Source organism: Sebastes fasciatus, chromosome 16 (assembly GCF_043250625.1).
Source record: "Sebastes fasciatus isolate fSebFas1 chromosome 16, fSebFas1.pri, whole genome shotgun sequence".
NCBI classification, from domain to species: domain Eukaryota; kingdom Metazoa; phylum Chordata; class Actinopteri; order Perciformes; family Sebastidae; genus Sebastes; species Sebastes fasciatus.
In genome coordinates, this window is record NC_133810.1 from 12,991,653 (window position 1) to 13,015,036 (window position 23,384).

At 42.1% G+C, this 23,384-nt stretch overlaps 1 protein-coding gene across 2 annotated transcripts in view; it reads right to left on the bottom strand.

Annotated features, from left to right (window-relative positions):
- Positions 1–23,384, bottom strand: part of cpeb4b (cytoplasmic polyadenylation element binding protein 4b) — a 38,758-nt gene that overhangs the window by 13,397 nt on the left and 1,977 nt on the right. For both annotated transcript variants that reach the window (XM_074611888.1, XM_074611889.1), the window contains exons 2-4: positions 22,792–23,384; positions 9,528–9,618; positions 3,175–3,225 (exon numbers count right to left, since the gene is read on the bottom strand). The exon at positions 22,792–23,384 is cut by the window's right edge and continues 651 nt beyond it. In XM_074611888.1, the coding sequence (XP_074467989.1) occupies positions 3,175–3,225; positions 9,528–9,618; positions 22,792–23,384 (735 nt within the window). The remainder of the gene's footprint in view (positions 1–3,174; positions 3,226–9,527; positions 9,619–22,791) is intronic.

A 23,384-nucleotide genomic window follows, 5' to 3' on the forward strand; every position in this document is an offset into this window, starting at 1 on the left:
ATAAAATTACAAAGAAAAACAAACGACTAAAATTACAATATACATTCACTTATTATGCACCGAAAAATTACTTCCAAGGCCTCCGCCATTTCTGACAACGTCAACAAGGAGACAAAGCCATCAGCAACAATAGGAAGTCCCTGGATGCTGTGACACCATGCTCTCAGGAGGAAGCAGACACTAAACAGACACAAAATGGCCGCCACATTGCAGTTACAAGCATGCTAGAAAACCTATAATTTGACACCAAGATCACTCAAATCGACCAAGTAGATGAATTTCTATGAGAGAAACCATTCAGGTCAATTTGACGGCCAATCGTTTATATTTGCTCAGTGTCCCCCTCTGGAATCATCATGCCAAATGTGGTGTTTGTATCACTATTTCTGTGATTTTTCCACCATCCGCTCCACTAATTTGAAGGCACCAACATTGTGTATATTTTTGTTTAATTCATGCCGCAGAAATCAAATTCCATTTCCTGCCTTAAACACATATCTATAACCCATCTAACATGTGCATCAGCCCACAATGCGGTCACATGTGTACACAAGCAGATGCTCTTTTTTTACTCATTCAATTTAACACGCTCACTGGGACATAATGCTTCTTTGCACAGAGCTGAAGTGAAACAAATTAAAATGTGGACACTGGAGAGATTGACCCGTCTAAAAAACTGTAAGGACACGGAGAGGATGAGGAAGAAGTGGCCAGAACACACAAGCAAATAATCCTCGGCTCCCTCGCTGGACTTTCCAGCCCAGATGGACATTAACTCTGGGGGGGGCGAGGTCAAACAGAGCTAGAAAGAGAGAGGACAGCGAGAGAGAGAGAGAAACAGGAAAGCAGATTGAAAGAGAGCAGAGAGGGCTATAAAAAGATGTGCGTGCATGTGCCGTGTGAGAGAGAGAGGGAGAAAAATAGATTGGAAGAGATGGAGAAACAAGCTGATAAAACGTTGTGTGGGGGTGAGAGAAAATGAGAGTGAGCGAGAGAGATCAAGAGAATGAGAAATGCAATCTGTGTACGCTTATGAGACAAAAAGAGGGCGAGGGCGAGAGAGAGAGAGAGAGAGAGAGAGAGAGAGCGAGCTGGTGTGCAACCTCTGAATCCTGCCTATCCGCTGGCACCATCTGTCTCAGGGCTTGATGACAGCTCCCGACCATGTGATCTCACCATGTGACCCATGCGATCTGGTGAAGAAACTACTGGCCCTCTCGTGTTTTACATGCTGGCCCAGGACCAGAAGGCAAAAGCTACAACAACACCATTACACAATGATAAAAGGGAACGAGAGTGTCCAAGGGCAGAGGAGAGGTAGCTGAATATTAAACTGCTGTTCCGGAAACTGCGGCATGTCAAAGGGATTTTGCTAGATTCTATTCCACCACTGGGGAGAGAGGCGTAGTTGTGTATATACAGTTAACAGGTATTCTTTACTTCTGTGCCATATGAGGAAATTAAATGATTATATATCTTTACAGTATTTTTCAGAAACACAGGGATGAAGGAATATATTTGTAGGAATTAAGAGTAAATTATTTTTAAACTACAGAAGAGCCTCACATTTTGCATCAAAAACCCTAAAATCAGGGGCATCATGGCGGCCTAATGGTCTTGGAGGAGGCATAATACCACATAACCACAACACCCTGGTTTGCATTCTGCAGGGGGACCTTAGTTGCATGTAGACACCTAATATCAAATCCACAAACATAAAACCCTAAACTCAGAAAGAGACACGTTGACAGGACAAGACAGTTTTGGTGCTAGGAGTTAAGCTAACACACATATAGCTGGTCCCATGCTAATGCAATGCAATTTCCATCTCATTCTTTCCCTCAATCCATCCATTTATTTCCTTTAAAAAACCACTACGTCCTCTCTCCGTCCATTCATCTTCTTTCATCCATCTTTTTATTTGAGGGATGAAGCAGAATCAACAGTCAAAGGAAAGGAAAGGACACGATCAAAGACACCGTGATGTCACCCATTGGGTTTGTGGACAACCCTTTTGAAGCATCGAGTTCAGCATTTTTACCGTCGCCATCTTGGTTTTTTTGCAACCAGAAGTGACACAAGAGGGTGGAGCTAAGTACAACCGAACGCTGAATGTTTTAGGCGACTAAAAATGTTACAATTAACTTTGATGAACTGAAAACACACTGTGAAAGGGTTGAAGTTCTAAGACGAAAACACGGACAACTCCCAGACCGGACAACTCCGTGGTAGCGACCTGTCAATCGCAAGGTAGCCACGCCCTAAAGCATCCCCTGCTTTATGGTCTATTTAACTCTAAATGGGCCCATAATTTACTAATCCACTCCCTATGTAGATTAAACGGCTCATTCTAAGCTAACAAAAACATAATGATTCTTATCATCAGGTGATTATACACTAAAGAAAACATACTTATTAATATTATATCCCCCTAATTATTACACACTGGTCCTTTAAGGCATTCCCGCATTGGCTTCACTTCTCAGAACCTGGAGTTGCCCCCTGCACCCGACAGACGTTCACAACTAGGTGAAAGGTCATCAACAGAAATGCTTGTTGGTTAAAGCTACTTTTAAGAGGCGAGTGTGTTTATTTCATGTGGACATTTACAAAGCAGAGGGGCAACTGAGCAGAAACACAAAACTTTTAGGTTGGATTCAATCCCAGGCAAGCAAGGGCGCACAAAGCTTCAGACGTAAACACTCAAGGTTATCTCACACCGGCCAACTATTTCCACCTGCTGTACTTAGTGTCACCTACACACGGATTCAACAAAGACAAAGTGAGAGTCACAAAAGTCACTAAAACTGGGTGAATCAAACTTTATAGATGTCCACTTAGCTGGGCGAACCTGACATGATTTATCTGAGGGAGCATACAGGAACTAAAAAAGAAATTTTTACTTTATATTTAGCCTGCCAGGTGGGTGCATATTTTCAGATTAATGAGCGGTTTTAATTTAGACAGAAGGACAACACCATTTAAAACGTGATAACCTCTTATAAAAAGACAGCTGGACATTTCCTCAATTATGTTTTAAAGGGACATCTGATCATTTTCCATGGAATTCGTCAAAATAACTATGTATTACATTTTGCACACAATCTCCTTGTGACTTTAATGATGTTAATCCCTGATATGTAATGGAAAACCTGAGTAGGATGTCATACGTACCATTGAGGGGCAGAGGGTTGTCTCCTCCTGGATGGGGGAACCCCAGACGACCTGCACAGACACACAAAACAGAAACATGATGGGGCTTATTTATGACTAAATGTTAAGACACGGAGGGACTTTTAAATCATTAAAGGAAATCCAGAAGTTTTGACGTCATGTCAGTCTTAGGATGAATAGTTTTATGCTATGATTCATTGTTCTAAACCAAAATCTCTTTTTCAGTAGGAAGTATAAGAGTTTCTGTTTTGATGACTGTATAGCCTCCAGATAAGAGCTGCAACAATTAATCGGTTAATTGTCAACTATTAAATTAATCGCCAACTATTCTGATAATCGATTAGAGAAAAAAAAGGGCAAATTCCAGCTTCTTAAATGTGAATATTTTCTGTTTCTTTACTCTTCTATGACAGTAAACTGGATATCTCTGAGTTGTGGACAAAACAAGACATTTGAGGACGTCGTCTTGGGCTCTGGGAAACACTGATCAACATTTTTCCCCAATTCATAAACCAAACAACTAATCGAGAAAATAATCAACAAATTAATCAACAGTGAAAATAATCGTTAGTTGCAGCCCTACTCCAGATAATATCCCATTTTGAGATTTAACAGAAAGGCGCCTGTGATAAAGTACAACTCACAAAATGGCAGCCACAAAAATCCCAGACAAACAATGTGAGGAAAAATAGCCCCACTATCAGTTAAGCATGTTGTAATTTGGCTCTGTGAGCATGATAATGTTCTTGATTACTGCTGCATGTGCGGAGATTTACTTCGCTGATGGGCAATATTTGAGCAGTTCTGCACACAATGTGGGACGTATTCCAAATGAAAGCGCAAAGAAGTGGTTTGAAAAAGCTGATTTGTAGAGGAGAACATATTGGACATCGGGTGTTTCAGACGGTTCATTAAGAGCAGCTCTGTGCGGCTACAACAGATATGAGAACACTGAGTGTTGCTTTCATATCAGTCTCATTAGAGACTACATCTGCGGGACACCGACCATCTCTCTCCCTCTCATCGACCTCCATTTCCGTATGTGTGCCTCGCTCTCTCTTTTCTCTGAGCCTCGTATCATACATTTTACATTGAGCCATTTGCCAGGCCCGTCTCGCACGCACACACACACACACACACACACCCGCACCCACGCAAATGCATGTTATGATGCCAAACAAGCTTCAAAGTTATGCAAGGCCCGCTTGCTGCAGAGGGATAATGAGATGAAAGAGCTGAAATAGTACAACCATTGTTGTACGGGTACGGACCGCCCTGTGATTGGTGCATTCCGATGCCTCGGTCACATGGAAATCTGCAGGCCCCTCCCCCACACCTTGCCTATTGAGCCCCACAGTAACTCAGTAGATGTGGTGCATAAAACAGAAACTAGACCACAGAAACCAGGACGGACCACCCGTGGCTTCGGGAGCTACTGTACTACACATTTCCATACATTCAAGCACATTCATCACATCAAAATACACTCACTCTATAAAACGCTCAGTTTAATCATAATAAAATTAGAGGTGCCAACCAAAACCAGATTACGTGGACAAGCTCAATTCCTCTAGACTGCACGGCAGAATTCAACAGTTATATCTCCCTCTGTAATTTAGCTTAGTAATATATGTGCCGATAGGTGCACCACCCAAAATCAAAGTCCATCTGAGCACAACCCGTCATATTGGATTTTAAGAGCCTTTAATAGTCTCTGAGGAGCAAGTGTGCTGGCACGTAAGCACGCCACATCCCTGTGTGTCTGCAGGGTTCTGTGTGCCCGCTCTGTGAACCTTATTTGCAAGCTGCGTACATGTACAGTGCAGTAACGGTTTAAACACATGCATGCACAAGCACACGCTACACAGTGGTGAGAGTGTGTGTGTGTGTGTGGTGGCTGAACAGAGGGATCCTTTCTGTCAGTCAGGACAATGCTGGAAGCGATTCAAAGCCACTTCTACTGTAGACATTTTGTCTCGCCTGTTCCCGTGCTTCATCGCGCTCACTTTTGTTCAATATGTTTCTGCTGGAATGAGAGATTTGCGCTCCAGTTTATGTGCATCTAAATGTGCTTGTGTACGCATGCTGTCTGTATTTATTAGCATGTATTTGTGTGCATGCCTGTATGTATGTGACAGAGAGCAGGAGGGAGCAAGGGACAGTTTGGCCCGGAGAAGAGTCGGCGCTCACAGAAAGAATACGCTGTAATTATGTTTTTTTCTTTTTACTTTGCCGCGAGGGGGAAAAAGGAAAGGACTCACTTAAGTCACTGCTACACTTGGCACAGCAGTGTACAAGCCTGGACTATAATTATGGAAAACAAGGAATAAACAGATTAATATTTTGAAGCAGGCCAAGGGCTACAGGCAAAAAAGAGATAAGGAGTACGGGATGAGATATGGCGTGATTCATCATGTGAAAGCAGTAAAGAATGAGTCGCTTTATAAGGACAAATCTGAAGAGGATGGCTGGAGAAAGATCAGGTCAAATGAGAGGAGAGGAAAGATAAACATGTTGTGATACGATATATTGGACAAAGCGTAGAATGAATTGAAAACGTTGAAGATTCATTTGCTGTATCACAAATAAACTCTGCCAGACAAGTCTCTCTTTCTTCCACAAAGAAACAGAGTTGTGACACAAATGGACAAAGCTTTCAACTATTATAAGAAGTTGGGGGTCAACAATACTTCATCATTTTCAAAACCCTGACATGGTTTGATTCCTAATGAAGCGGAAGCTTGTGGAGGTTTTCAATTTTAGAAGAAAAACTTGTTTTGTCTTCAGGTGCCAAGCTCTCGGATCTAATCTAGTCGCAGGAATCTGTGCCAGCATGGCTCGAGCGGAGACACCAAGACATGGCTAATGAGGTAACCTTCCAGTCCTCCTCTCTTAATATTGAGGGAAGATTTACTAAGGTTTGACAGCAGAACATTAGATCACAGCTGGAAGTGGCCGAGCCCAGTGGGTGTGAGGCTGAAATAAATACGAGGTGATAGTTAAGTGTCTGGAGCTCAGAGTTTTCACTCATCTTGTTATTCTGGTAGTGAAACTGGTAGATGTGGGCTTTACTTGGCTGAGCCTTTCTTTGTAGAACATATGGGAATATATACATCCAATAAGATTAAACCAGGGACAAGATGTGCTATGTTTGATTTTAATTTTCTGCACAATAACATTTAACAGGAAAACAACATCTTGTTGCTGGTATTTTGACATTATACTCTTATAGAAACATTAATCAATTTCTGGTACTCAGCCCATTAAGGCCTTTACGCACCATTTTTACAATTAATTCGCATGTCAATATATTTTTTGGAACTGCTGGCAAATATTAGACGGGAAAAAAGAAAATGTTTTTTTGGAACAAGGTCGATTTTCTGAGCTTTTGCACCACGAATAAAGGCATCAACCAATCCACGTGCGGAACGAGTTGAGTTTCGACCTATATTTATGAAACAACAACACAAAGGCTCCGTAGTCCGGACCAGAACGTAAAAACTTTACTTTCACTGTCTCTGCTTTCAACCTTTCAACCAGCACAGACCAGATCCTCTCCTTCCGTTCTTACCATTCACAATAAAAGCCCTAAATATATAATAGTCGCAGGCAAGTATTTCGCATTTTCGTGCTGCAATGACGTAAGATGACGTAGATAGTTGTGCAGTATTCATTGTCTAAGGTTTGGTCTTGTGATGGTGTGATAAACTACTAAGAAATGTGGTTGACAACTTAAACTCTACACCCAAATCCTTTTAACACCACTAAAGCCTTGACAAATCAAAGGTGTTTCCTTTCAAACAATGGTCATTAGCACAACTACTCCTACAAGCTACTCCCTCTCGAAACCAACACCTAATATCGGCCACAGAACTTCTTGTTAGCTAACTATCTATAATTACTGTCAGTTACGCCCTCTAAAACAATAAACAACACTGACTCCCTGCTCTATTCAATAATCCATTTCTGGGTTACCATTGACCAATGTTTCCTAACACCATTCAGCCAATAACAGATGTTGCCTAGTCTCTATTAATCAATAATCCAAGTCAGTTAGAGTCTTTTTTTCAGCCAATTACAAGTATTAGCTCCTACTTTGTAATGTCTAGAATATACACTCACTTGCCGGTTTATTAACCAACTAGTTTTAGTTTGGTGTACCTATTTCTACTATTTTGTGTACTCCATTTATATGAATGAGGGTTGTCTACTGTAAATAACAGTTAACACCTCTCAGTATAACTTAATACAGTTCAACAGCATCACAAGCTACAGCCTCCAAAACGCTCAACCTTCACTGAGGTAGGATTTATTGCAGGACTGTTGTATTATTAGGGATGCAACGATACAATACCAATATTGGATATCGGGTCGATACTGACTCATATAGCTGGATCGGGTATTGGTGACAATGGGGCGAATCTATTAAATTGTATGTTTATATACTATACACATTATAGACTGGAATTTCAATTCCTGTTTTGACCAATTTGTTGCGGCATTAAAAAGGTTAACTCTTGAATTGTAATTTTTTTTTACCAAGTTAATGGTGTACGATTTACAAAATTTGAAATTTATTTTCATAAATCACGATTAAATCATGGACAATCATGCGATTAATCGCGATTAAATATTTGAATCGACTGACAGCCCTAATTTATTTGTTTCATTTTGTTTTACAAAGTTAGGAGAGCAATGTTTAAGTCAAGCCTGATGTCGCCTTACACATAAAAGAATGATCTCAGTCACTTCCACAGAGTGAAGCAGACAGCTTATTAATTAAACACTGGTATCAGATCGATACTCGGTATCAGCCGATACCCAAAGCCCAGAATCACTATGGGGCCTGAAAAAATCTGATCGGTGCATCCCTAATTATTATTCTGCATTAGTTTTAGCTAGGTACCAAATAAACTGGCAACTGAGGGTTAGCACGTGTGTAAAAATGCACAACAGTAATCATAAAATCCATATCCAGCAATTAAGGAATTTATCCAGAAATGAATCAGATGATCTCTTTAAAAGGTGCAAAGGTACACGTTTAGCCTACATCACTTTCACTGTTAGATAACAAGCCAAATGTTTGCTTTTCACACTTTTGCTGGCAATATGTGGAAAATATGTTCATCGTGATTTGACTTGACGTTAATAGATAAACACCCACAACTTCACACTCCAGGTAACAGTGACATGCATTTGTGTCTATAACAAATGTGCCAGACTATTTGGACAGAAACAACTGTACAACATCGTGTTAAGAAAAATTGCTATCATCCTTCAAAATGGGAGGCTCTGCAGCTGTGATCATTAGAAACTAATGATGGCCAACAACTTCAGTTCAGATCAGTGGGAGTCCTTCCATCTCTCTCACAAATCCCCTCTTAAATACAAAGCCTAAGCTTCCATCAGCCCTGTGTTCTCTCTGCGTCTCCTTCTCAAACGGCATGAGAAAAAGAGGTCAGACTCACTGCATTGAAAGTGAGAAAACCTTTTTTTGTTTTTTAATTCAGAGTGGGAAGGAGAGGAAGAGGAACAGGAAGATAGAGTGTGAGTTGACCTCTCATATTGTTGTTGATCATAACACTAAAAGAAGACACAATGTCTAGACATCTGATCTGAGGAGGAAGTGAAACTTCTCTGCTACGGATTGGTGTTAAATTGTGAATAAGTGTGTGTGAGCAGTTATCACCTCTACCTTGTAGTGCAACACCCTTACCGGATGCTTGGCCAATGAGATACAATCATGACATGCACTTATTTTTATCTTTATCAGATATGTTTGATGTTAATTAGGGCTGTCAAAGTTAACGCGATAATAACACAAATTTGTTTTAACGCCATTAATTAAAATATAATAATTAAATATCGTGACAAACTTACGTTACATTTTGGCGTGTAAAAACCGTCGTGGCCATTTTTAAAGGGGTCCCTTGACCTCTGACCTCAAGATATGTGAATGAAAATGGGTTCTATGGGTACCCATGAGTCTCCCCTTTACCCACATGCCCACTTTATGATAATCACATGCAGTTGACACATGTCATGGGTAAATATTGTGCGCTAGCCATGTATGGAAATATGACTCATGTGAGCTAAAAATACACCTAGAGAAGGACAGCTAAAGTGGGAAAATACACTCGTGGGTTACACACTCACGTCGTTCATTTCCTATCAAAAACTACATATGACTCATCAGAATTAATGAAATCCAAATATAATTTTGTTTCATCTACGGCATGTCATTATGTTAGCTTCTGTGTACTACGTCTCTGCGGTTCACAGAGTGTAACATGTAAATGGTAGTATTGCTAGTTGTCTGCTTAGTGTTTCATGTGCATGATTGACATCTTCACCTTTCAGGGTGTCCTGCTCGGCCCTCATGATGTCGATCAGGGAGCTCTCCAGCGTGTTCATGTTGAAGCTGTCAAATGACCTGGTGCGTTCCTAAAGAGAGGAGAAAAAGAGGAGAAACGCCATTTACTTTTAATTTTCCGGTAGTATTTGCAGTAGTCATGAGAGAGAGTTGACAGACCGAGAGATGGCAGAAAATGTCCGGTGTAATCGGAGCAACTGGAACAATTAGATTTATCTTCATCTTTTAATGTAATATTGCCTCAATTAACCCAAACTGGACAAAGAGCACACACACAAGACAAGGAGACGGCATTCATCTTCATTAACACCAGAAAATATACTGTGTTGCAATTCTGACTGCTGTGCTTCACACTTCAAAAACAACCCAAACACTCGGGACAAAAGTAAGCTATTAATTCCCAGTTTTCCATGTTATCTGTGAAGGGTTTCCCCTTCATTCTTGCTTTAGCCCTTGGCCCTTTTAACCCTGCTTATTTCTGAAAATACATAAGACATGATGTCTTGCTTAATTTCAATTCATACTTCTTTCTACCTTGCTTTCACTAAATCCAGTACCAAGATTTTTATGAGGATTCAAATGCATGATGGACTCTTAATTTAAGATTCTGCCACTTTTGAGAGTATTGGCCTAAATAGCGGGAGTGACAAACAAAACAAATTAGGAGGGAGCCCTAGTTTCACATAAGTGGAATCTCAAGTGACTCACTAATATATTCTGCAAACTGATGTAAAAAACTGGGATAAAAAGAAGTTGGATAAGTTGTTTTTTTCTTCTGCTTGAATATTCTAGGCCTCCTATTTTGGGTTTTCAAGCCACCAAACAGGAGCTCAGAGACATCTGTATGGCGCAGGTGTGTGAACCAATTGAGCGACACAAGGATTATTATGAGACACTCCTTTGTTGATTAAATGTCAGCATTTAATTTGTGTTTGTCTTATTGTTTTGTGATGAGATTATATTGGGTTTTTTTAAAGCCTAACCACAATGCCCCTCTTCGTGTGGTTACTGTGTGTTTAACTGCTGCGTTACTTGCAAATTTAACTGACTAACTAACTGAGCTATAAATTCACTCATTCAATGAGGCAGCATAATGGAAGTCAACAGTAAAACAACAAGCAGTAGAACGAAGAAGCAGGAGCCGAGCCAATTCTTGAGCGAAAGCTTTGTCACCTACAAACAAGGGCATCCTTGGCATACCGACCATACTGGAAATGTTTGTATGCACCAAAACACAAAACGAACACCGCACAATGTGTGTACACAAAATAAGCACACATGTTGAAAACATGTGCCCCTAAACACACATATGCTCCAAGTGCCGTGCTGATAAGGCTTCTGTTTTGACTCCACCTCAGCCAAACAAAATATGCAGCCTTTGACAACAACTTGTTAACAAACTCTGATGAACTCTTTTGGCTTCCTTCTATCCAAAACAACCGCAATTCAAGCAGTCACTGCTGCTGAAAAACCACAGTATGAAATTCATATCCTCCTTATTTACATTTACAGTTGGTGCCAAATGTCCCCACCACAACATCACGCGACCGATTGTCTCATTCCTTCCTCTGTCTCTTCCCCATTTTTTCCAGTTATTCTCCAATGCCACCTTAAAAGCAGAAATACCTTTAAAAAAGTTTTTTCTATTCCTCATTTATGCGTCAGAGCTCTCACACTACACAGAGCCAATGACTCCTCTGGCTACAAGTTGTTCAATACACTGAACATCGTGACTGAAGTGTTTAGTCATGATTATTTTTTTCTTTTTCTTGTCTGGTCACGACTGAAATAAACTTTTTTTCCTTTCTGCATCACATCCATTGTATCAACCACTTTGTTATGTTAAAAAAAAAAAAACTAAAGAAACTTATATAACATCAGCCGTAGAAACCGTAGATGCTGTCAAAACAATACTGTAAGCCAGGCTTTAGCATTTGATGTAAACACAGTGATGTATATGCAGTACAGTGTTTGTAAAACACACACGTGAGCAATGTAACACCTGAGTAAAAGTATTTAACACAGGGACAGGGAGAAGGAGAGCCTGATGGACTATAAAGATACATGCTTGTAAAGTAGCAATGCCAGAATGCATCTCTCGAGCTCAGTTTTTGCTATGAGATTTAAGTCTGGAAAACATCCGTTTATAGTTGATCGAGGCTGACGAGATGCTGAAAGACCAACCAAGGAACTGTGAGTTTTTAGATGTTGACATGTCTCTCACTTACAAAACTAGTGAACAGTAAGGTGTTAGAGATAATACTAAGCAGGTATAGTTTCTCCGATACCGATACTGGAAATGCGTCCGATAATGCCCAAAATTCTGTATCCACGAGTACGCCAGTCTATGCACCGATCAGATACCTTCATTTATTAAACCAGAAAAAAAAAAAACTTGTTTAACCGGAAATCTAGTTTGTCACGTGACAATACGAAACAAAAACAATGCGGTGCTAGTCGAGAGTGTAACTGTAACGGCAGTCAGAGCGAGGAAAATGTGAGCCATTTGGAAATATTTCACAGTGGAAAACCAACAAGTAAAACGGCGATATGTACAGTATATAAGGCTTCTGTCTTGAGGGGTGAAAGCACCGTAGCAGGGCGTGTGAATATTGCACCCTGCAGGACAAATTAAGAAAAAGGCTGTCCACTGAGGAGACAGCTAAGAGAATGCGGAGTTGTTATTTATTTCTAGCTTCATTTATCAATGTTCTTTGTAACTGACAAACTGAATAATAAAAGGAAGTTCTTTTGCATTCATTCCCTGTATGTATTTGTTCATGTTTTACAAAGGGTTTAACCTGAGCCAGGCCTTACAACAAAGATAGCAATCATATCACATCCCTACATGGTCAGTAGTAAACAGCTGTTAAATTGTTAATTGTAATAATAACTATATATAATTTGTTATGTTGCTGTAAGGGATCAGTACTGTGTATCGGCCGATACCACAAGTTCAGGTATCGGAATCAGTATCGGGAAGGAAAAAATGGTATCGGAACATCTCTATAAGCAGGTGTAGCAACAGTTGTGGTCTAACTGAGGTCTATTTTACAGCCGACTTTCTTGAAATCACATCTGTCTCAAGCTAGCAGAATGTGAAAAGTGGCAATTAAAAATAACACATTAACATTAAACAATACGAGTAAAGCCTGACATTTTGTGAAAGCCCGTTAATTAAAGTGAGCAATGAGAAGTCAAAAGAAAATCTACAATTCTGACAAAATAATACATCACTGAATGTGCGGCTTTATGTCAAATTCACCTCTTCTGAAAAGTCTGAAAGACATCAACACTGCGTGATCAGCTCTGCCCTCGGCCTGACTGATAATGGACGGGGCCTTGCACAACAACAATTACCCAACGTGTCTGTCAACCTGTAAGTAACCTATCTGCACAATCATTCACTCTTTCTATTCACTGTTTTGTCTTACCAATAAACGCATCTACGCATAACCTATCTATTATAAGTACTCACTTATCCAGCAACCGGGTCACACCCTTGCTACAAACATTAGGGCGAATGTCTGTGGAGAGAACGATCTGAAAGCAGAACCACCTTGGGAAGAAAAGCTTACAGCATACTTTGTTACGCCATGAACTCCACAGGGGTCAAATGCTAAAGGGTTCAGAAAAACAGGGCCTGCGTCAGTGAACCATATGACCAAGGGTTGGGGCAGGCAGCTCCCTTTTTCATCTACTGTCTGGTGTCTGCACTGGCTCCCAAAATCTAACCCAATAGCTACTTTTACTATCCGACCAGCCAAAGAGCGTGGTTGCATGTCTGGCACACACACATAGCCAAAAATCTCCAGCTGTAGCCAACATTTTACCAGCATTTTGGCTGGTGTAGATTTCCCACACTGACTGCAGAAACATACTAACACAGAGATGACATTGTAGAAGAACACACCCAGTGCACACTCTCTCCCTCAAAACAAATATCAACACAGGGATATAGGCCAGACTAGGTTGACTATTTTCTCATATCCGCCTCGGTATCTTATGTGGACTTAGGCTATTGCTTTAGGTCAAATAAACCAAACATTCAAAGACAAGGGAAGCAAAAAACAAGTGAAGGACTGGTTACTGTGGGAAGTACACAACACAACTAGTGAGTATATCGGAGGCAAGCACATAAACAGATCACCCAAGACAAACACAGATAGATATAGCAGCAGAGTGCAATATTTCTGGTATCTGCTGCATTTCAGTAAGCAGGAGCTTTTTGCTGCTTTTCTGTTTTAACAGCTTCATTGGGTGTCATTATTCTTTATAGTACCATCAGACATGCCCACTTTATGATAATCACATGCAGTTTTGGGGCAAGTCATAGTCAAGTCAGCAGACTGACACACTGACAGCTGTTGTTGCCTGTTGGGCTTCAGTTTGACATGTTATTGAGCATATTTTTTAAGCTAAATGCAGTACCTGTGAGGGTTTCTGGACAATATGTGTCATTGTTTTGCGGTATTAATTGATTCCCAATAATAAACATATACACACATTTACATAAAGCAGCATATTTAAATGTAAATCTCCCTTTAAGGTACATTTTGAACAGATGAAAAATTAATTTTTGTCCGATTAATCATGGACAATCGTGCGATTAAATATTTCAATCGATTGACAGCCTTAGTACAGGTATATTTTGGCTGACGTAGTACAGCAAGGTAATCCAGTTATAATGTTTCAGGAGAATAGGAATTCATTTTGTGGCTGATATGGACTCAGTATGGCAGACATGAGGCCTGGCTGGTGCTCTGCAGTTGCTAAGCATTAGCCTGGAGAGGTGCAGAGGGTGATTAATCATCACATTCGGGCATCCTTCTCTCTCTCTCAACAACTGGCCAGCTGACCAGCAAAGTACTCATCCCTGACAGATTGCAGGGCGTGCACAAATACACACACACACACACACACAGTCATGGTCACTCACACAAACAGATTAGCTGCAAGCAAGACACACATCATTTACAGTGCAGTCCACCTCGTACGTATCTATGAAAGCTTGCCCATACTAACCCAAGGCCATGGGTATAAACATAGAGGACATTGCAGCAGTACATACTGTATTATTTGTGGGCAAGAGTGAAATATAGCCCAGTATACGTGGGTAAGCAAAAAAATAGAAGCTAAATGGATCAAAACGACGACACACAGCCCTTTTTTTTTACAGTGACTGTCAATAAAACCTGCATGATGGATCGATTTGCATTATACAGCATGGCAAAGTGCTTCTACTGGGCCCTGTCGCCGTCTTTGAATGTTTGACCCTGGATCAACAAATGCGTACTGAACTGATCTAAAAGTACAGGGATTAAACAAATAGTGAATGCGTCATCAAATTTGAAATGATCACTTTGAAACGAGGCAGTGTGTGCTCAGTGGATCAGAGAATGTGCGCACATAAAAAGAAATCCTGTGTTGGCATTGTGGGAGGCATGAGCTCTGAACTCAATTACCATGACCTGTAGGTTCATTTATCCATGTTTTATAGTAGGGATGCACTTTTTCAGTCCGGGTTTTTTCAAGCAAAAATGCCAAACATTTGATTGTTCTAGCTTCCCAAGTGTGAGGATTTGCTGAATTTCTTTGTCCTCACATAATTTTAAACTGAGTATCTTTGGGTTTTCAACTGCTGGTTCGACAAAACTAGACAATTTGATGACTAGAACTTGGGCTCTAGGAAATTGTGGTGGCCGTTTTTCCTTCTTTCTGATGTTTTATAGACTAAATGATTAATCAAGAAAATAATTTAGCCAGATTAAATGGTAAATGGATGGACAAACGCTTTACAGTTTGTACCTAGAAGTAGCCATAACAGTGTCCCAGCTTGTTACTCACTTCACATGCACCTAGTCACCAACAGCTGTCACACATCAACGATCAACTCACAAAATGAAACAATTTAAAGCTGCATTTGTTTAACTGTAAAGTGGAAAAAAAGGGTTGAAATAACAAAGTGTATCAGATTGCTTGCAAAGTGACGCAGCCTCTCAACTCTTGACAGGTTTTAATGACAAATCTGGAGGTAAAGAATGATTAAATACTGCATGCTGTGGGTGATTAACTACAACATTAATCTTCCATGTCACCTGCCTGTTAATGAAAAATGGAAGTTGAGAGAGGACGGAAGAGTGGAAAAAGTAAAGGATAAGAAGAAATGGGTGCAGTAGGGCTGGGCAATATGGAGAAAATCAAGTATCATGAAATTTTTTATGAAATACCTCAATAATCGATATTCTGCAATATTGTAGGATTGACCATTCATGCTTGTACAACATATTTACACAATGATCCATCCATCCATCCATCTTCAACCGCTTATCCGGGATCGGGTCGCGGGGGCAACAGCTCCAGCAGGGGACCCCAAACTTCCCTTTCCCGGGCCACATTAACCAGCTCTGACTGGGGGATCCCGAGGCGTTCCCAGGCCAGAGTAGAGATATAATCTCTCCACCTAGTCCTGGGTCTTCCCCGTGGTCTCCTCCCAGCTGGTCGTGCCTGGAACACCTCCCAAGGGAGGCGCCCAGGAGGCATCCGTGCTAGATGCCCGAACCACCTCAACTGGCTCCTTTCGACGCAAAGGAGCAAGGACTCTACTCCGAGTCCCTCACGGATGACTGAGCTTCTTACCCTATCTCTAAGGGAGACGCCAGCCACCCTCCTGAGGAAACCCATTTCGGCCGCTTGCACCCGCGACCTCGTTCTTTCGGTCATGACCCAACCCTCATGACCATAGGTGAGAGTAGGAACGAAGATTGAACGGTAGATCGAGAGCTTTGCCTTCCGGCTCAGCTCTCTTTTCGTCACAACGGTGCGGTAAAGCGAATGCAATACCGCCCCTGCTGCTCCGATTCTCCGACCAATCTCACGTTCCATCGTCCCCTCACTCGCGAACAAGACCCCGAGATACTTAAACTCCTTCACTTGGGGTAAGGACTCATTCCCTACCCGGAGTAGGCAAACCACCGGTTTCCTGCTGATATTGATATGACAATGATATTTTTGATAAATATATCTATAAACAGCTAGAACAGTTTGGTAAGTTCAAAAAATGACATCACTTCACTGTAATGCAGCCTTTAAAACCAGTTAAAGACACACTTAAGCCATATTACAATATTCAAAATCTAAGACGTTATCTCGTCTCATATCACAATATTGATATCATTCTGATATATTGCCCAGCCCTATGGTGCAGTATGATTTTTCGGTTTTCGGATGTGTGAAAATATTTCGACATCCCCCTCACATTCATTTGTGGAAAGGCTGATGTTTTTTCCCCTTATTTTTTGTGCATCCAATCACAAACCCCCAAGACAACAGAGAGAGAGAGAGAGAGAGAGAGAGAGAGAGAGAGAGAGAGAGAGAGAGAGAGAGAGAGAGAGAGAGAGAGAGAGAGAGAGACAGAGAGAGAGAGAGAGAGAGAGAGAGAGAGAGAGAGAGAGAGATAGAGAGAGAGAGGAAGCCCAAAGCAAAGAAGGGAAGGGGAAAATGGCAGATGAAAGAAAGGGGATGATGGAGAGAGGGAGAGCGAGTAGTGAGGTAAGGCAAAGTAAAAAAGAGAAGAAAGGAGGGCAGGAAAGGGAAGCAGGTTGAGCTTTTGATGCTTGCGATTATGTTTCTTCCTGGTCAAAGTATTTCAAAGGCCTGCTGTGACATTAAATACCCCCAACTGTCAAAAACAACCTATTACCCAGTGTTAGCTGAATGGCGTGTGTGTGTGTGTGTGTGCATTTAAGGTGCAACAGGGTGACAGAGGCAGGGGTTCCAGCAGTATTTGATCTGCTCAGGGATTAGACTGAACTGACGCCTTTGTATGCAATGAGCTAGGGCTAGGCTAAATACAATATGACACTTCCGCGTAGACTCTGCTTTGTCCTCTTCCCTTTGTTAAGACACATGTGCAGAAGACATAGGCCAGGGACTAATTAGGGCTCATGCACTCATGGGCATGTGCTCATACACACACACGCACACACACACACACACACACACACACACATACACACAAGCTCTCTTTCTTCCTGTTTCAGAGTGTCTGTCAAGGGTGTGAGAAGGGCACAATGAGGCTGTATGAGCAGCAGAGTTATGCGCTTGCCAGCACGGCTCAGGCCGCTCATTAGTCTAAAAAACATTTCTCTCATTTAACACCAGTGTCACAAGGACCAGAGGTAATGGCTGAAACCTCTACAGCTTGAGGGCTCGGAGTTTTTGTTTGTAGACATGCACGCAAGAGAATTAGCATGCACACATGAATAAGGGGAGGAAGGCTACCTCGCTTCAAAGTAAACCCCGTCGGCCTCAACATGATCCCGTCTTCATCATGGAAGTGTCATGTCAAACACAGGCACTGAGGACCACTGTGTGACTTCTGATACTTGAGGTCATGTCGATTAGATGGCCTTTCAAACAACCAGAGGTTATAAAGGATGCAGAAAGCTCAGGTCAAAACAACAGGTGCTCATCATTTGTTTCAAGAGGTAGTTTAATAATGTACCTTCATATAACAGCACTGTGTAAGGCTGCGGTGTATCTAAGCTACACAAACAGTGAGGAGGGAGCTGTAACCAACAGTTACCCAGGTAGCTTACTGAGACAATATCCTGTCCTGGCTTACTCTCCTTCAGGCCCTGCAGGTCTTGATCTGGTCACAGGCCAAATTTACCAATCTGAATGAGCCCAGTACACCTGACACGGCAGCAGGCCTCTGACCTTGAATTTCACAGGTCGAGGAATTAGGGAGCAAGGAAAGAGAGGAAGAGTTTGCATGGATTATATCCAGGTGCTCCGGTTTCCTCCAACAATCCAAAGAGTTTAGGTGAATTAGCAGCTTTAAATTTTCTAGGGCTGTCAAAGTTAACACGATATTAACGCGTTAACGCAGATTTGTTTTAACGCAATCAATATTCCGGAGGTTGTAGCAAGCTTAGTTTTAAAGCTAGAGTGACAATATTGGCATCATACAAAGCTAGACTAAACCTAAGGAATCCAGTGGTATCTACCATGTCATGCTAGCTTGTTGCAAAATAGGTTAAATATCACTTGAAACTTGTGCTACATTTTGGACGAGGAAAAACTGTCATGGCCATTTTCAAAGGGGCCCCTTGACCTCTGACCTCAAGATATGTGAATGAAAATGTGTTCTATGGGTACCCACGAGTCTCCCCTTTACAGTCATGCCTACTTTATGATAATCACATGCAGTTTTGGGGGAGGTAATAGTCAAGTCAGCACACTGGCAGCTGTTGTTGCCTGTTTTTAATGCTAAATGCAGTACCTGTGAGGGTTTCTGGACAATACTTATCATTGTTTTGTGTTGTTAATTGATTTCCAGTAATAAATATATACATACATTTGCATAAGGCGAGCATATTTGCCCACTCCCATGTTGATAAAAGAATTAAATACTTGACAAATCTCCCTTTAAGGTACATTTTGAACAGATAAAAAATGTGATTCATTTGTGATTAATCGTGATACATCATGGACAATCATGCGATTAATCGGGATTAAATATTTTAACCGATTGACCGCCCAAAAAATTGCCCACTGGTGTGAATGTGAGCGTGAATGGTCTCTATGCGTCAGCCCTGTGATTTGACTGACTGGCGACATGTCCATGGTGTACCCCGCCTCTCGCCCAATGTCAGCAGGGATTGGCTCCAGTCCCCCCACTACCCTCAACGATAAGCAGGTATAGCTGATGGATGGATGGAAAGGAATAAAAGCAAGAGAGAAGAAAAAGAAAAGCAAAGAAGGTTTTCCTGGCATTTAAAAACATACACATGGCGCCTGGGTTAGCTCAGTTGGTAGAGCGGGCGTCCATGTATTAAGGCTTGGTCCTGACCGCGGCGGCCCGGGTTCGAATCCGGCCTGTGGCCCTTTCCGCATCCACTCTCTCTCTCCCCCCTTTCAAGACTCTATCCACTGTCCTGTCATAAAAATGGAAAAATGCCCCCAAAAAAATAACTTAAAAAAACAAACAAAAAAACATACACATTTCTGGCCAGAGGCTAGTTACTAGCTGACCAGTGTATTAGCAGTTAGTGTGCCTGGCCTGGAGCCCATCCCAAATATTAAAGCTGCTCTAATACAGCAGTAGCCCTGCCTGCTGCAGCAACAGCCACAGTACTGGAACATTTTCTCCCTGTGTGCCATGGCGCTGCACACCACTTAGGATAAAATATCCATCAAATGGCATATGGCCTTGCTCTCAAATTGCATCTACACATTTGCTCATATACACACAAATGAATGTCATGGCCTGAGGCAATTACAAGATAATGCAAAACTCTGGGAATGTGGGCAGAGAGGAAGAGAGGGATCTTTGCTTTAGCAGCTAGCTGTTGTAACATACCTCACCAGTGACATATTGCCGTTTCAATGTGTGTTCCTATCTACTGAATAAGCATCTAACTGCAAATGTTACAGAAGTGCTACTTTATGGGAGTAAGCTATCTGCATTGTCTCTGTAGAACTGTGTGTTACAAACATATCTAATCCAAAAGTGTACAAAGAAACTGATGTTGTGATGAACTACATTTGACTGTACACAAGCAGAGAAAAAAATGGGAATGCGTTGTGTCGGTGCTAAAATGGAGACAGTTGGAGAGGGCTTATAGTGGAACAGTGTGACAACAGTTCCTCACGGGGTCTGTTTAGTTCAGAGTTACAGGAGCTACTGTATTTCAATTACAACACCCGGGGGGTGTCTTGTGTAAGGCAACATGTGTCATCAGTCATCTGAACAGTGCGTGTTCTCAACAAAGCCTTGACAAAACCAGTACAGTTTTTTAAAAAGCAAAACAAAGCTATCGATCTAACGGTTTTGGCTACTGCAATCAGCAAAGACAATAAAATGGGAGAGAATGAAAATGAAATGGCCTACAGATCTTAAAAACGCCAATGAATAAACCTGACAGTTGGCTGCTTGTGTAATAATGCAACAGTGGTTTCTATAGTGACGGCTTCAACGCTGCAACTTGATCTATACGCTCACACCAAAATGACACATTTTCCAATTCAACTACAGGGGTGGTGGAACAGTACCATCAGTTTAGTTCAGAAAAACACGATATGTGGTTCATAATTTGATATACTTGCAATATCCTTTTACAAGCACGTCACACAGAGAGACAATACTTGTTGTCACAGCAAATATCTCTGCTGTGAGACGGGGAAGTCATCCATTGTATATGAACTCAGACCTATCACTTACAAATCCAATAGTTTAAAGGTGTCAAATCATCATTTCTTAACATATTTCTTTCTAATCTAGAACTATATTATCAATTCCTTGTCCTTTGTAAATTGGTTCTACTTACATAATCAGTCTCACAGACACACACGGTAATGCCATTCTGTGCCCATCCTCCATCTGCCCTTGCAGCATCAAGAGGGCAGAAGGACAATGCTACTTCGGCTGAGCTGATTCAACCACAACGAAGAGCAACATACTGCGGCCAAAGTAATGGAAGCTTTAGCTTAAATCCGACATGGGGACGCAACAGGAGGGACTCTCCACTGCTCAAAATGGATGCAGAAACACAATTCTGGTAGAAAGAGAGTTTGCTAAACAGAGGGAGATGCTAGTTGCATCGATTCCCTTTTTATGCAGCATCTACCACCATTTACTGTTGCTAAGTATTTGTAAATTTTCATTTGTAAGAGTCAATTTTACCACAATATGACTCCGTAATATTAACAAGGATTAGGCCCTAATAATTTGAAACAGGCCAGATATGAACCTGACCCATGACTACCTACAGCAATTAGGCTGTTAGCTTATGGTAAATTGCTGCTCGGAGGTAAGCTTTGCTACTTATTCAGCAAAAAAACATGTCAAGACATGTCAGTACAGCGTCCTTACTGTTTGACCCTGTGGTGCACTGTGAGTCATTAATTGCGAGTAGAGATAAGGAAACGCCTGGAAAGGTCACAACAAGCATCCCTTTCTAAATTATAAATTCAGTTAATTTGCTTGTTTGGAGGATTTTAGTTCATTCCTGAAGAAAATGTCTCATTATGACGCAAACTTGCCCAATGGATGGGCATTGCCAGGAAATGAAGTAGCCCCTCACTGGTGGTCTCTAAGGCCAATTAGTAATGCTGTTAGGCTATTGACAGCTGAAACAACACAGGCAAACAATCATTCAGGCCATTTAATACTGTCTACTCCATCCAAGAGGACATTGGGAACCGATGGCAATCGAGCACCTATGCCTGACCACAAGTTAATTTGACAGAGCAAAAGGAGCCCCGTCCAAAGGTAAGAAGGCAAAGGATATGTAAAGCACTTAAAGAAGCCTTTCATCAGGTCATCAGGCCTAGCTGGGGCTGTAGCAACCTTCCACTCTTCACCCCCACCTCCTTGTAACAACCGACACAATCAATCATGAGCTAGATCAATAAAATGAATTTATCTCCATGCTCCCTTTACCTCTTTCCATCAATCCTATCAGCTGTTTTCTCCATGTGATTATACAATTATTCAAACCATCATCATTATGAGTGGACCCGGGCGGCTATCGAAACTACACTATGAATAGGCTGGCATTTTGAAAACGAGTTGCTAGGCTATGGCAGCCACAACCTGGGTGATTAATAAAGCGATAATCCTGAAAAATCATTGGGCATTAGGCTCGGGCCATAAATCCACAGTGGTGCGGTGTTTTTTTTTTGCTTCTACATGGAATAAAATCCCATGATGATGTCTTCCTGTTCACTGGTGTATCTAGATTTTTCATTACATCTCAGTCTCTTTCGTCTTTGGTCATCCATTCCCAGGATCATTCGCCTCGCACCCTCTCTCGCTTTACCCATTTCCGACTCCCTCTCCCCATCTTTTTCTCCCCCCCCCACTCCCCCATTCCTCACTCCAACCCCCCAGCTCGTATACGTGGCACACACCACTGCAGTGACAGAGCCACATTAGTCATCATCAGGGACATACAGCTGTGGACGTACAGAGCCCAACGACTGATTTCTAAGCTAACACGGTAACAAATGCATCATGTAAATCTATACCCACCCCCCACGTCTAAAAATAGCTGCTGCGTATATGACATGCTGTAATAAAATCTACAGCTAACCTAAGTGACACACTGATGTTTAATCATTCAGGCAGTGCACACACACAAAAGCATGAACAAACACACAGTGCACACACGTGCTTAGATACGTAATAACAGACTTATTGCTAAATCATACAATGAGACCATCACAAGAAAACTGACCTGAAAGGGGAAGATGTTATCACTGCGGCCGACTCCATCATCCATCCAGGACTTGGGGTTGAAGCCTGCGGGACTGTTTCGAGGGTACTTCTGGGATGCCACATGGTTGTTAGGGAAGGTCTTCTTCAGTGGAGAGATAGAGTTGATGGGGGTCATCCCGCCGTTCAGCCCTCGGCGATAATCTCTGCCCTGAGACCCTCCCCAGCCGCCGCCGCCACTACCATATCCTCCTCCGGGACTCCAGGAGGTGGAGGAGCCGGGGGAGGGAGAGGGGCTCTGGTAGCTGGCTGGACCCCAAGGGGACGGGGGCTTGTTCAGGCTGTTGGACAAATGCGGCAACTGGCTGAAAGCCGGATTCCTGTGCGGAAAGGGCGGTGGAGGGTGTGGTGAGGCCGGGGAGCGCCGATGCTGCTGGTGTTGGTTGTGGGGGTGTTGGAAGTGGGGGTGTGGTGGGGGAGCCGGGTGGTGCTGGGACAAGGCCGCCGCTGGTCCGATCTGTGGGGAGAAGTTCCCGCCAAACCCTGGACTGACATGGTGTGAGAAGTTCTGGAACAGCAGGGGCCCGTTGTTGGCTGAAGCCGGGTTGAAGAAGC